The following is a 13,279-nucleotide window of genomic DNA, read 5'->3' on the forward strand; positions in this document are numbered from 1 at the left end:
GTCCAGCAGGACAGTTCCAGGCACTCTGCCTGCCCCCAGGGCAGTGTTATGTCTTTAAACTAAAAACTACGAGTACAATGTTTACAATAACTTCCCAATCCCTATCACCTCTGTTAGACAGTGAGCTTCTACTCTAAAGCAATCTGTGAGTGCCAGCATCACAGCAGAAGATGGAGGCCAAGAAGAAGAAGGAGAAAGGCTGGACACACCCAGTTCCCTCCATCTTGCCTCCTGAACCCCCATACCAAACCCCCAAAATCCACTTTTTCACCCCGTGATAACTTCACTATTATTCTACCTAAACTGCTGTGTACTGCTGATCTTCATCTAAGGTTGGTAATTTGCTCCACGGGTCATTATCAAACCCACAGGTGTTTTGGGCTCTGTGTCAGGGCTTCTGAGCCCCCTGGCAGGGTCCTGGCCGTCCTGGACAGCCAGAGGGATGTTCTGGGTGCTGACACCAGGTAATTCCCACCTGGATGTCCCTGTCCCTCAGCATGGGGCACCTCGCTGTCAGGTGGTGCTTGAGGCCAAGGAATGGGAGCAACCCCTGCTCCAGCAGGACCTGGAAATCCCAAACCACCCAAATGAATGCCCAGTTTCATTTGACATCTGGGATTTCTCCGGCTGCCACCATTCATGGCTTTGCTGCTGTGCACACAACGAGATCCCAACGAGATTCCCAGGACTCCAGGAATCCTCTCCAAGCTTCCCTCATGCTGGCACTGGCCCTGCAGACCCTTCTGGAGGTGCCTGTGGGATCTCTGGCTGATCCCAAACTTCTCCTGGAGAGGCCCCATGGTTTTCCAGCAGGTTCCTTCTGCCAAGTCCCAAGTTCCAGGAGAATCAAGGGATCTCTCCCTTATGGATTCAGTGCTTCTGTCTGGATTTTGGGTCTGTTGTGAGGAGCAGCTGGGGCCTGTCAGCTGCTGGAGGCAACTTCAGGAGCTCGGGGGCCCTGTGCTGACCCAGCTCTGTGTCCCTGTTACACAATGCCCTTTTCTGACCCAGAAATGGGGCAACTGAGAGGTGTTTGAAAAACTTTTATTCCATTTTCAGTCTCACAAGAAGGGTGAGACAATACAGATAATGTATAATACAGTTATGATTCATGCCATTTTAAGTCATTCAAGCCAACTGTTTTTTAATTCCAATACACTATCAGAGTTTCTTGGCCTATCAGCTTTTTGCCACACCATGCTGTAAATGCTTTAAAGCCAAATATCTAAAATTACCCTTCATAAGTCTTAATTCAATGCATGTTTCATAGTTCTATTTCTCTAAACTATCCAGTCTTCTTTGTGAGCCCATCCTCTGAAACTTGTTTCTGGCTCCATTTCTCTCCCAGCAATGTCTGCCCCATTCCATGGCGTTTCCAAGTCAGCATTTCTTATTTCCAGGTTTGCACACAGATGCACGCTGTGTGAGCCTTCTACCAGGTTTTGGAGAATCCTCCAATCCGTTTCCCCCAGTCCCCTGGCACGCCGAGATCAGGGCAGGAGGGCAGGGATGTGCAGCCGTGGGAATGAATGAGAGCTCTCCAGGAGATTGAACAGCTGGGCTGGCTCCGAGGGCACAGCCAGGCTGGCTGGGCTCTCATCCTGCTAATTCCCTGCTGCCTGCCTGCTGGGGATTACTGGGATGGAGGCAGCCTGGGCAGGAGCCCCTGAGCACAGAGGGATGTGTGGCTGCTGGCTGTCCCTGTCCCTGGCTCTCTGTGCATCCCTGTGGATTCTGGGGTTTGTGGATCACCACCCCCTGCAGCAGAGATTGGGATCTTGTCGCAGACATCTCTTCATGAAAAATCCTTTCCTTAGGATTTTTCCTCCTGAGAAGCTGAGAGGCCTCAGGAACAAAATGTGAACATTGATTATCTGCTGCTGTGGAATGCAACAGGTGGATCTGTGATTGGTCTCATTGATTTGTTTCTAATTAATGGCCAATCACAGTGAGCTGGCTCAGACTCTCTGTCCAAGACACAATTATCATTCTTTCTTTTCCTATTCTTAGCCAGCCTTCTGATGAAACCTTTTCTTCTATTCTTTTAGTATAGTTTTAATACAATATATATCATAAAATAATAAATCAAGACTTCTGAAGCATGGAGTCAGATCCTCGTCTCTTCCCTCATCCAAGAACCCCTGTGAACACGGTCACAGGATCTCTGTTGCCTTTGGCTGAGGTGCTTGGGTGGGATTTCTTAAAAGCTGTGTTTTATCTGATTGAAACCCTTTCACATCCTCCCAGGAGCCAGCTCACCAGGGAACAGCTTCCATGGCCTGGAGGGGCACAGAAATCCCAGGGGAAACAGCCCTTGGGCACCTGTGCCTCCTCACTCGAACCAAGGTGGCCACTTTCCAACGTTTGGAAGGTGGCCAGAGCCCAGGGAAATATTTTGGCAGCTGAGCATGGCTCTGTGAAAGCAGAAAAATGACAGGAAAAGCACAGGGAGATGCTCTATAAATGAAGTCTTTTCCTTAAGCTAAAGGAGTTCAAGGAGTGTGAAACTGAATTTATTTGTATTTATTTGTCTTCCTGAAATTGAATCAGGAGCGTGCTGTTGGTGTGATTTATGCCTTGGGTGCAAATGTCCTACTTTGGTCAGTGCCCAAACCCTGCCACCGTTAATGAGAATTCTCATTATTGATTCAGGGGCACCTGGAAGGCTTTTAAGGACTGACAGCAGGAGCAGAACAATTGCAGAGGGCATTTCCTCAGTGCCTGTGCCCATCCTGACCCGTGCCCCTGCTCTGCCCACTCCAGGAGCCCCTTCCCTGGTGGCCTTGGGGGTGCTGGTGACACAGGTGCCACCCCCTGCCTGTCTGAATGTCACCTCTCTAAACCCTGATTGTTTTCTCCTTGGCGAGGGCTCACCTGGCAGAGGTTCTGCACCAGCTCAGGTGGCGTTTCAGAGCCTCTCCCGCACCCCAAAAGGTGTGTGGTGCAGTGAGCTACACCTGAGCTACACCTGAGCTACACCTGAGCTACACCTGAGTTACACCTGAGCTACACCCGGTGTCACAGCCTGGGCTGGGGCAGCCAGCACCGGGATGTCCCCAGTGCCCAGCCCTCCCCTCATCCCCAGCAACTCCCCCCAGATATATCCCATTTTCCTCTCAAATATATCCCATATTCCACCCAAATATACCCCATATTCCTCCCAAATACATCCCATATTCCACGCAAATATATCCCATATTCCTCCTAAATATATCCCATATTCCCACCAAATATATCCCATATTCCTCTCAAATATATCCCATATTCCCCCCAAATATGTCCCATATTCCCCCCAAATATATCCCATATTCCCACCAAATATATCCCATATTCTACCCAAATATATCCCATATTCCTCTCAAATATATCCCATATTCCTCTCAAATATATCCCACATTCCTCTCATATATCCCATATTCCACCCAAATATACCCCATATTCCACCTAAATATATCCCATATTCCACGCAAATATACCCCATATTCCTCCTAAATACATCCCATATTCCCACCAAATATATCCCATATTCCACCCAAATATACCCCATATTTCCCCCCAAATATATCCCATATTTCTCTCAAATATATCCCATATTCCTCTCATATATATCCCATATTCCCCACAGATATATCCCATATTCCCCCCAAATATATCCCATATTCCACCCCAAATATATCCCATATTCCATCGAAATATATCCCATATTCCCCCAAATATGTCCCATATTCCCCCCAAATACACCCCCTATTCCACCCAAATATACCCAATATTCCCCCCAACTATATCCCATATTCATCTCATATATATCCCATATTCTCCCCAACTATATCCCATATTCCCACCAAATATCCACTGGATGCACAGCTTAATACACCCCATATTCCACCCAAATACATCCCACATATTCCTCAGTTTGCCTGGCTGAGGTCACTTCCACTCCAGCACGTGGAAAGGTCAGGAGGATGAGGGAGAGCTCCCGGGAGCTCAGCTCCTGTTTGTTCTGCGCTGGTTTTTCCTCTTCCCTGCTCACCAGCACCGAGCTGCTCTGCAAGCTCCTTCTGCCACCAGCTTCTCCAGCCTCCCTTCCCCACCTCCCAGGGTTGTTTTCCCAGGTTCCAACGGGATTTTGGGGTGCTGTAGGGGCTCTGCTGTAGGGTCAGTGTGGGCACAGGGCACTCCTGTGGCTCTGAGGTGGAGCTCCCGTGGTGCTTGGGTTGTCCTCACCTTGGTGATTCATCGCCCTGGCTGAGGCTCTGCCTCCCCTCCCTTCCCACGGAGCAGTGGCCAAGTTTTGGCTCCTGTGGGAAGCAGCTGGAGCAGGACCCGTGGTGCCAGCACCCCAAAAAGGTTTTTAACCCTTCAGTTTCAGGGAAGGGGAGAACAATCCCCAGAAAGCTCTGCCGGCTCGGATGGAGAACGATCGTGTCCCAGGGGACCTGTGGGGGAAGAGCAACGTCCCCGTGGTCCTGAACAACCCCTGCTCTGAAGGACAGCAGGTAAGAGGCCGTGGCTGGGGCTGCTTTGGGTGGGAAAACCAGAATTCCCAGGGTTTGTGGGAATGTGACCCATCCTGGTGGGTTCTCACAGCGCAGAGAACCTGCAGGGACAACGTGTGACCCCAAAAGCTGCAGGTGATGGATCCCTGAGCCCCTTGGCGCCAGGAGCTGAACGGGCCATGGGTCAGGCAGGGAATGGAGGTCACTGGAGAATGCTGCTCCTCATCTGACGTGGGATGGGAGCCCAGCCAGGAGCAGGACGCCGAGGCCTCCCTGGGGAGTGTGATCCCTTCTGGTGGCACCAGGCCAAGCTGCATCATTAAAGTCCTTTGGATTCATCTGATGGTAATTCAATAGAGCACTTCAGATAATGCCTTCCACGGTGCCTTTTCATCTCCTGACACTCCACGGCCATAAATTCTCAGGCTTCCTTGCCAAGAGGAGATTAACTCCACGTTTGTAGCAGAGCCAGAGACGTCAGGCAGACCCTGCCAGGCCACCAAGAGCACCTCGGGGAAAACACGACGTGCGTGAGCTCTGCCAGGGCTTGGGCTAAAGGATCTCCCTGATGGGATTATCCAGGCAGGACCTGGGGGACCAGACTGGAGATCACCTCCCTGCCATGGCAGGGACACCTCCCACTGTCCCAGGCTGCTCCAAGCCCCAATGTCCAGCCTGGCCTTGGGCACTGCCAGGGATCCAGGGGCAGCCCCAGCTGCTCTGGGAATTCCATCCCAGCCCCTCACCACCCTCCTAGGGAACAATCCCTGCCCAATATCCCATCCATCCCTGCCCTCTGGCAGTGGGAGCCATTCCCTGTGTCCTGTCCCTCCATCCCTTGTCCCCAGTCCCTCTCCAGCTCTCCTGGAGCCCCTTCAGGCCCTGCAAGGGGCTCTGAGGTGTCCCTGGAGCCTTCTCCTCTCCAGGTGAGCACCCCCAGCTCTCCCAGCCTGGCTCCAGAGCAGAGGGATGGGTGACCTGAAGACCACAGAGATTCCCACAGGATCATCCAGGGCCACCCCTGCCATGGCAGGAACACCTCCCACTGTCCCAGGTTGCTCCAAGCCCTGTCCAACCTGGCCTGGGACATTCCAGGGATCCAGGGGCAGCCACAGCTCCAGAGCAGAGGGGTTCCAGCCCTTGGAGCATCTCTGGTGCCTCCTCTGCGCTCTCTCCAGCAGCTCCAGGTCGCTGCTGTGCTGGGCCCAGGGCTGGATGCATTTCTCCTGGCAGTCCTGCATGCAATGACGTTCCCATGCACTTTTGCAGCCTGGCAGTGCCAGAGACCCATGGGGGACACATGAGACCCTCTGAGCTGGTGCTGATGCCCACACAGGGCACTGGACAGCCCTGGCCAGGCTGCAGGGCTGCCCCCAGCCTGGCTGGGATCCATTTCCACCCTCCCTCACCTCAGGACCATGGCCAGGTGTCCTGGCAGCACAGCCACCCTTGGGCTGGGTGTCACCCCACGCCGGTGGCAGCGCCCCTGAGCTGCAGCAGCCACTGGGGGATGGCCCTGGGCAGCCCCACGTCCCAGCACATGGGATCCTGAGCCCAGGGACAGGTCAGGGCTGCTCCCTTTGCCCCAGCTCTGCAGAGTCTTCCTGCTCCTTTGCTAAGCCCCGTGCGTGTCCGTGTCTGTTACTATAAGCACTTTATAACCTTCTGTGTGCAGAGCTTAATTTCTCTCTGTGCTGGGGCTGCCAAAACCGCCAGTCTTAAGCTGCTATTAAACTCTTTATTATTTTTTTTTTCCACTGGATGCACAGCTTTCTTTTTATCCTTCTTATCCCCGAATCCTTACGCCTGCTTTTCTGGAAGCAGTCTGGTTTTTTCCCCCAGCCATTCCCCAGGGCTGTGTGCAGTCAAGGCAGCTGAACTTCTTTCAAGCAGCAATAAATACTATTAACACTGGGGAAAGTCAAGCCAAGTGGGAACTTTCCTTGGGTTTTTTTTTGAAGCAGGATTGGGTGGATTCACTTGGCCAGGTGGCTAATGCTCACTGAGGCTCGTAATAAGGTGCTGAAAGCCCCGCTGGGCATCGATCCCCATCCCTCTGTTATTTTTTACAAAACCACACGGCGTTTTTCGCTGGTTTCCCAGCAGCCCGATCCCCCTGGCCCTAACGCTGAGGATGCTGAGGTTGTGCCAGGTCCTGTTCCAGCCCGCAGGGACTGATTCGGGAGCAGCCTGAGGGCAATCAGGAGCTCTGTGCCCGTGTGGCTCTCGGGGGAAGCGACTCAGAGCAGCTTGTGGGGGTGATTTACAGCTGAGCAGAGGCACAGGACACGCTCTGAGCCGAGCGGGGCTGATGCAGTCTGGACAGAAATGTCAGCACGGAGATAAATCCACAACCCGGCTGCTGCTGCTCTCGCCCCGCTGGGACTCAGCCGAGCAGGGTGAGCACCTGCAGAGCCCAGGACAGAGATGTCCGCTGTCACCGTGTCCCCAAGGAGCCCCCAGGGCTCCTCCTGTGGGAGCAGACAGCTCGGGAGCCGCGGAGTGCCGGCACGCTCCGGGTGGGAGCTGTTTGCGTAACGCGTGTGCCACAGTTGTCTCTCGGCTTGTCCCTCTCCTGAGTCACCCAGATCCCAGCTGCCTCATTAAAACATGAAAAGATCTCACGCAGCCTCCCTGGCGCAGCGGCGGGGAGTGTTTGCCTCCTGTTTCAGCACACACACACACACACACACACCAGCTCACACACAGCTCCTTCCCAGCCTCCCCTGGCTTCTCTCTCCTCCACAGCTGCTCCAGGATGGGGGTGTCAGAGCTGGCACCTCTGCTCCAGCCTGGCTGCTGTCCCACGATTCAGCATCTCCGTGGGCCTCTCCCAGTGAGGGTTGTCAGGCACTGGCTGTCTTACTTTAAAAGACAGGTGTCTGCTAGGGAAGGCAGGAGCCTCACCTGAAATGGAAAATGCCAACCCCTTCCCTCTGAATTGTTATAAATTTGAAATTAAGGGGCTCTCAGGCAAAGATATGGGAGCAGGAACAACAGGTTCTTTATTAGGGAAGAAAATAAAAGGATAAAATAAACAATGCAGTACACTAAAACAACACTGCCAGAGTCAGAACCCAACCTGACACCCTGTGGGTCAGGGTGCTGGCAGCAGTCCCATTGGAATTGTGGCTCAGCCCTCCTGCAGTGTCAGGGGTGGTTCTGCTGGAGCAGGGATCCTGGAGAAAGGTGCAGTCTCTGCCTCTGGAGATCCAGGGGAAGAGGCAGCTGCTGTTCCTCTGGGAAATCCAGTGGAGAAGCTGTGCTGGTGTTCCAGAATCCCCAGATTATATCCAGGTAGGAATGCCTGGCTCCTCCCTCTGGGCTCACATCTCCCAATGGGATGCTGTAGTTCTTATCAGCCATGCAGGGACATTCAATGGCTGTTATCAGCAGGTGTCTCCCCAGAGGGAGGATTGGGTGTGGAAGAGATAAGGAAAGCTGCCCAATTAACAGAAGACAACTTCCATGCAGATGGCAAATAGAATACACACATCACTGGAACAGATTAATGCGGTCCCATTAATCCCTGGAAGTGTCCAAGGAATGACACTCAGTGCTCTGCTCCAGCTGACAGCTTGGTGCTCACCCAGAGGTTGGGATCAACCACCTCAGACACCCTTCCTGACCTTAATGACTCGGTGATTCCAGGATTCCAGCTTGCCCAGCTCCTGCAGGGAAAAGACAAATGGGGAAGGGGAGAAGCTTTGGGGGTGTTTGAGGCAGAGCACTGCAGGCAGAGAAGCACCAACCCTCGGTGGTGCTTACCTGCCTTCTGTCCCTTTGTCCTCCCGTGGTGGACAGGGCAGGGAAGGGGCAGGGACTGCAGGTCTGAAGCCTCAGATTTGGCCAGATTTTTGAGCCTTGCATCCCCCCACTTGCTCCGAGGATGGGGACATTTCTCCATCTGCATTCCCAGCACGTTTTGGGGCCCTACCTGCTCCAGCAAGAAGTATTTTAGCAGCACACTTTGTCAGGAGATCAAAACTCCCATTAAAAAGTGCCGGGTGCAATCAACACTCCCTGCCTGGTGCTCCCGGTTTCTGTCTGGCAGGTGGAGCTGCAGGTGAGGATTGGTTTTGGTTGCATTTCTGAGCTGTTTTCAGCACATTTTGCCCATCTCAGGGAGCTGCTCTGAGCAATCAGGCTCAGAGGGAAGGTGGCAGATTGCCCCCTTTGGTCCTCGGGGTGGGTCAGGGAGCGCAGGAAGATGTTGGTGACTAAAGAATGATTCAATTCTCTTGGAAGAGTAAAACAAGCAGGGGGGGAAAATGAGCAGGAGCTGCCACTGCCATGATTCAGGCTGGACTCCTCAAAATTGAAAAAAATGAGTTTAAAAATAGTGGTTTTGCAGGACTACATCGAGGAGGTTCTTATTTACTGCTGGGTTTGAGCTCTGCATGAGGTTTTTTCAGTTTCTGCAGCGTGCAGAGGGGAGGCTGAGATGTGGTCAGTGGATATTTGGCTTGAAGGGGCAGACTTTGACACACTCCTTGGGAAAATCATGGGATCTGTGACATGAGGAATGTCAGAGATCCATGGCAGCACAGCCTGAGGCGTGCAGGGAGCAGCTTTTGGAAACTGCAAGGGCTAAAGAAGGTCCTGCTGAGGATTCAGGCTGTAAATCTCTGCCTTCCCCTCCAGCCTCTGTCCCTCGCTCCCAGAATATGTTTTCAGAGTATGTCATTACACCATGAGCCTCAGGCTGCTTGAAATCCTTGTTTTCCAGGGGGAAAAAAGTCTGGACTTATTGTAAAAATAAGAACTGAGCAAAAAGTCTGGCCAGCAGTGCCAGCAAATGCACAGGTATCTGCTCAGTCCGGGCCTCAGCCTTGGAGTCAGCCAGGATTGATGTCTCAGAGTTTTGGAGCAGCAGAACAACCCCCTGGTGAAGTGGGAGCCAGTAAGAGCTGGAGCCTGGGCTGCTCTGTCATCCCTGTGGCTCCTGCTGCCTTCCCTCCTGCGTCAGGAGCTTCTCCCACCCTGTGCTGGCTCTTTGCTTCTTTAAATTTGTGCTGCTGCTGCTGCTGCTGCTGCTGCTGCAGGGGTGACAGGAGTCCAGGACCCCCAGAAAGGAGGTGACACTGCTGAAGGCAGCATCAGCTTCAAGACAACCAGGTTGATTCAAAAGTGACGCCAGCCCCAGGATTGTTGCAGGAAGGGACAGACCCAGTCCCAGCCCAGAGCTGCTGTGCACAGCCTTGAAGTGGTGCCAAACAGCAGCAGCTTTGGCCAGGATGCTCTCAGACGTCCCCTGGAGAGCTGCAGCAGCAGCACCGTGGTTCCAGTGATGGAATTACATCCCTGTGTAAGATCTGGTTCCTGGGAGACAGAGCTCTGCTGCCCAGAGCCACTGCAGGCTCCCCTGTCCCCACTGGCAGACATTGATGGCTCTTGAAGCTGTAAGTGCTTGGGGTGAGTAAGGGCCAGGGCAGAAAATTGTGGTTTTATCTGTGAAAACGTGCAAAAAGGAGCACCTGTAACCAGTTCTGCTCCTCACAAGCTCTGTGCTGGCTGAGGCTCTCCCCGTGCTGGCACAGAACTCAAGGAGAGCTGGAAGAGCCCATGCCAAGGCAGTGTCAGGGAGCTGAGGCTGGAGAAATCCAACTTCTCATGATTCAGCAGCCCCCCCACTTGGATAATTTATCCATCCTCATTCCTGCAAGCTCTCCAGCATTGGTCTCAGAGGAGCCATGCCTTTGGCCTGCCCAGATTGATGCTCAGCTCTTCATTCTTCCAGGCAGAGCTTGGCACCTGCAGAACCGGAGCAGGTGATGCTCCTTGGGAAGAAACACCCCACAGATTTTGGAGGAGAGTCTTCCTCTGGGAAACTTGAACACAACATTCTCCAAGTCACTTCCACCTCTGTTTTTAACTCATTTCCCACAGGTTTAGCTGTCCCATAACCAGACACAACTTCTTAATTCCACTGCAAGTCGGCGGCTCCGTTGTAGGATCCCAAATAACACCAAATATTGGGATAACACACCTTGTCTGGCTGTGTCATCCCCTCACAGCCATCCAGCCATACACAATGCTGTGTTGCTGGGACCTCTCGGGGTTTCTGTGGTCGAGATGACCCTGAGGTGTTAGAAAGTCTCTTTTTCCCAGCTCCGAGATCGAAGGAGGAGTCAGGATTCTTCGGCCGTTGTTGTTTATTCTTTGTTATGTGTAACATTCTTTCCCTGACCTGCTGAGGTCTGTCTAGCAAGTCAGTCTGAGGCACATTGACCACCCCAGAGGTGGTGTTCTCTTTTTATACTAGAAGCTATGTGTGCATTATTTACAATAATTTCCCTATACCTATCACCAATGTTAGACAGTGTGTTTCTACTCTAAACCAATCCAAAAGTGCCACCATCACCCAGAAGATGGAGGCCAGGAAGAAGAAAGAAGGAGGACAAGGCACGCCAAAATCCCTCCATCTTGGCTTCTGAACTCTTATTCTAAAAACTCAAAATTCTACTTTTCTGTCTTGTAACAAACTAACTATCATTCTACTTAAAACTTTTGTGGCCTGTGAATTCTCATATAAAGTGGGTAATTTTTTCCATGGGTCAAAATCAAAGGCACAGGGGTCTTTGGCTTTGTGCCAAGGTCTCTGAGCCCCCTGGCAGGAGCTCCAGCCATCCAGGACAGCCAGAGGGATGTCCAGGGTTCCAACAGGGACCTTTTCCTGCATTTTGCTGATGGGTTCTGACCTCGTGCTGGGTGTTCCCTCTTTTCCAGCCGCCGCCATCCGGGCGCCAGTCCCCAACCAAGAATGCCAACGGGAGCCCTTCCAAATGCCCCCGCTTCGTGAAAATCAAGAACTGGGAGACAGGCTCCGTGCTCCATGACACCCTGCACCTCAAGACTGCCATGGTGAGTAGAGCTGCCCCAAATTCCCTGACCATCGGTGAGTGGATGGCACCGTTTCCAAGGTGGATTTACCCAGGAATGCAGAAGTGGAGGAATTCATGTCTTGGTTTAAAAGCCAGGTGTATGTTAAGGAAGGCAGGAGACTCTCCTGAGATGGAAAATGCAAACCTCCTCCCTCTGAACTATTATAATTTTGAATTTAAGGGGCTCTCAGGTAAAGATAGCAGAATAGGAATAACAGTTCTTTAGTAGGAAAATTAAAAATACAAATGCAATAGTACAAACAAAAAACACCCCTGCCAGAGTCAGACCATGCCCTGCCCCCGGTGTGTCAGGGGGTGGCACAGCCCCATCCCATGGGGGCTCAGCCCTCCTGCAGTGCCAGCTGTGCTGCTGCTGGAGCAGGGATCCTGCTCAAGGGGGGAGTTTTCCTCTCCAGCTCCAGGGCTGCTGCAGAGGGCCCTGGGCTCCCTCTGGCAATGCAGGGCAGCAGAAAGCTGCTCCTCTGGGCATGCAGGGGGCAAAGGCTGCTGTGCTGCTCCCGGCTCAGATTGGATCCAGGTAGGAATGCTTGGCTCCTCCCCTGGGCGCAGCATCTCCCCATGGGATGCTGGAATTGGATCAGCCCTGCAGGGACACTCAGTGGCCATGGACAGCAGAGAACTGCCCCAGCTCTGACAGATGGGGACAGAACACACAGCCCCAGCCACACCTTTCAACCTAAGACACTCCAGTAGGGTTTGAATTTCAAATCTGGTGCAATAAGCAGAGAGAGGGAAATCCATCTGGGCTAAATAAGGAAAAGCATCTGACTTCATGCCAAGCTGGGATGTGAACCCCATCTCTCCACTGTCTGGATCAGGAGCGACAAGTGGTGACTGCACATGGCCTGGCTGTCCCCACTCAGTGTCCCCAGCCAGGTGGCAATGTCCCTGTTTGTCAGACACCACCACCCTCTGTGTGGGTGCTCGCTGACTGCCCCAGCCCAGCCCAGCAGTGCCGTGGTGGCTCCAGGACATCCCTGTCCCCTCCTGTCCCCTCAGGCCACGGCGTGCACCGAGCAGATCTGCATGGGCTCCGTGATGACCCCCAGCCCCCACATCCGCAAGGCAGAGGACACCAGGAGCAAGGAGGAGGTGCTGCTCCTGGCCAAGGACTTCATTGACCAGTACTACTCCTCCATAAAGAGGTGGGTGCTGCTGTTGCTGCCTGGCTGGCTCTGTTGGTAGAACATGGGACTCAATGCCAGGGTTTTGGTTTCATGCCCCACGCTGGGCGCCATTTAGGGCCAGCACAGGAAGGAGCTGGAGCTGCTGGAGAGAGTCCAGAGGAGGCACCAGGATTATCAGAGGGGTGGAGCAGCTCTGTTGGGAGGAAAGGCTGAGAGAGTTGGGGTTGTTCAGCCTGGAAAAGAGAACTTTTGGGGTGACCTCAGTGTGGCCTTCCAGTGCCTGAAGGAGGCAAAAAGAAACATGGAGAGAAACTTGAGGCAAGGGATGGAGGGACAGGACACAGGGAATGGCTCCCACTGCCAGAGGGCAGGGCTGGATGGGATACTGGGAATTAGGAATTGTTCCCTGGCAGGGTGGGCAGGCCCTGGCACAGAGTGCCCAGAGCAGCTGGGGCTGCCCCTGGATCCCTGGCAGTGCCCAAGGCCAGGCTGGACACTGGGGCTGGAGCAGCCTGGGACAGTGGGAGGTGTCCCTGCCATGGCAGGGGTGGGATGGGATGAGTTTTAAGGTCCCTTCCAGCCCAGGCCATGCCATGATTCCATGATCTGATCTCCTCCCCCTGCTGTAAGTCACAGCAGGGGGAGGCTCTGGTGCTCCTTCAGCAGCTGCTTCTTGAGTAGAGTTTCATTCCTGGTGTTTGTTTGCACAAGCCACTGTCCTCTCCCCCGGTCCTTGCCCTCCTGTTATCCC

The 13,279-nt window shown here is 53.3% G+C and overlaps 1 protein-coding gene across 1 annotated transcript in view; it reads left to right on the forward strand.

The window, feature by feature from the left end:
* Nucleotides 1-13,279, forward strand: part of NOS1 (nitric oxide synthase 1) — a 54,131-nt gene that overhangs the window by 9,016 nt on the left and 31,836 nt on the right. The window contains exons 2-4 of the mRNA XM_005428443.2: nucleotides 4,364-4,496; nucleotides 11,226-11,360; nucleotides 12,401-12,546. Of these exons, the coding sequence (XP_005428500.2) occupies nucleotides 4,364-4,496; nucleotides 11,226-11,360; nucleotides 12,401-12,546 (414 nt within the window). The remainder of the gene's footprint in view (nucleotides 1-4,363; nucleotides 4,497-11,225; nucleotides 11,361-12,400; nucleotides 12,547-13,279) is intronic.

This window comes from Geospiza fortis, unplaced genomic scaffold (genome assembly GCF_000277835.1).
Source record: "Geospiza fortis unplaced genomic scaffold, GeoFor_1.0 scaffold31, whole genome shotgun sequence".
NCBI classification, from domain to species: domain Eukaryota; kingdom Metazoa; phylum Chordata; class Aves; order Passeriformes; family Thraupidae; genus Geospiza; species Geospiza fortis.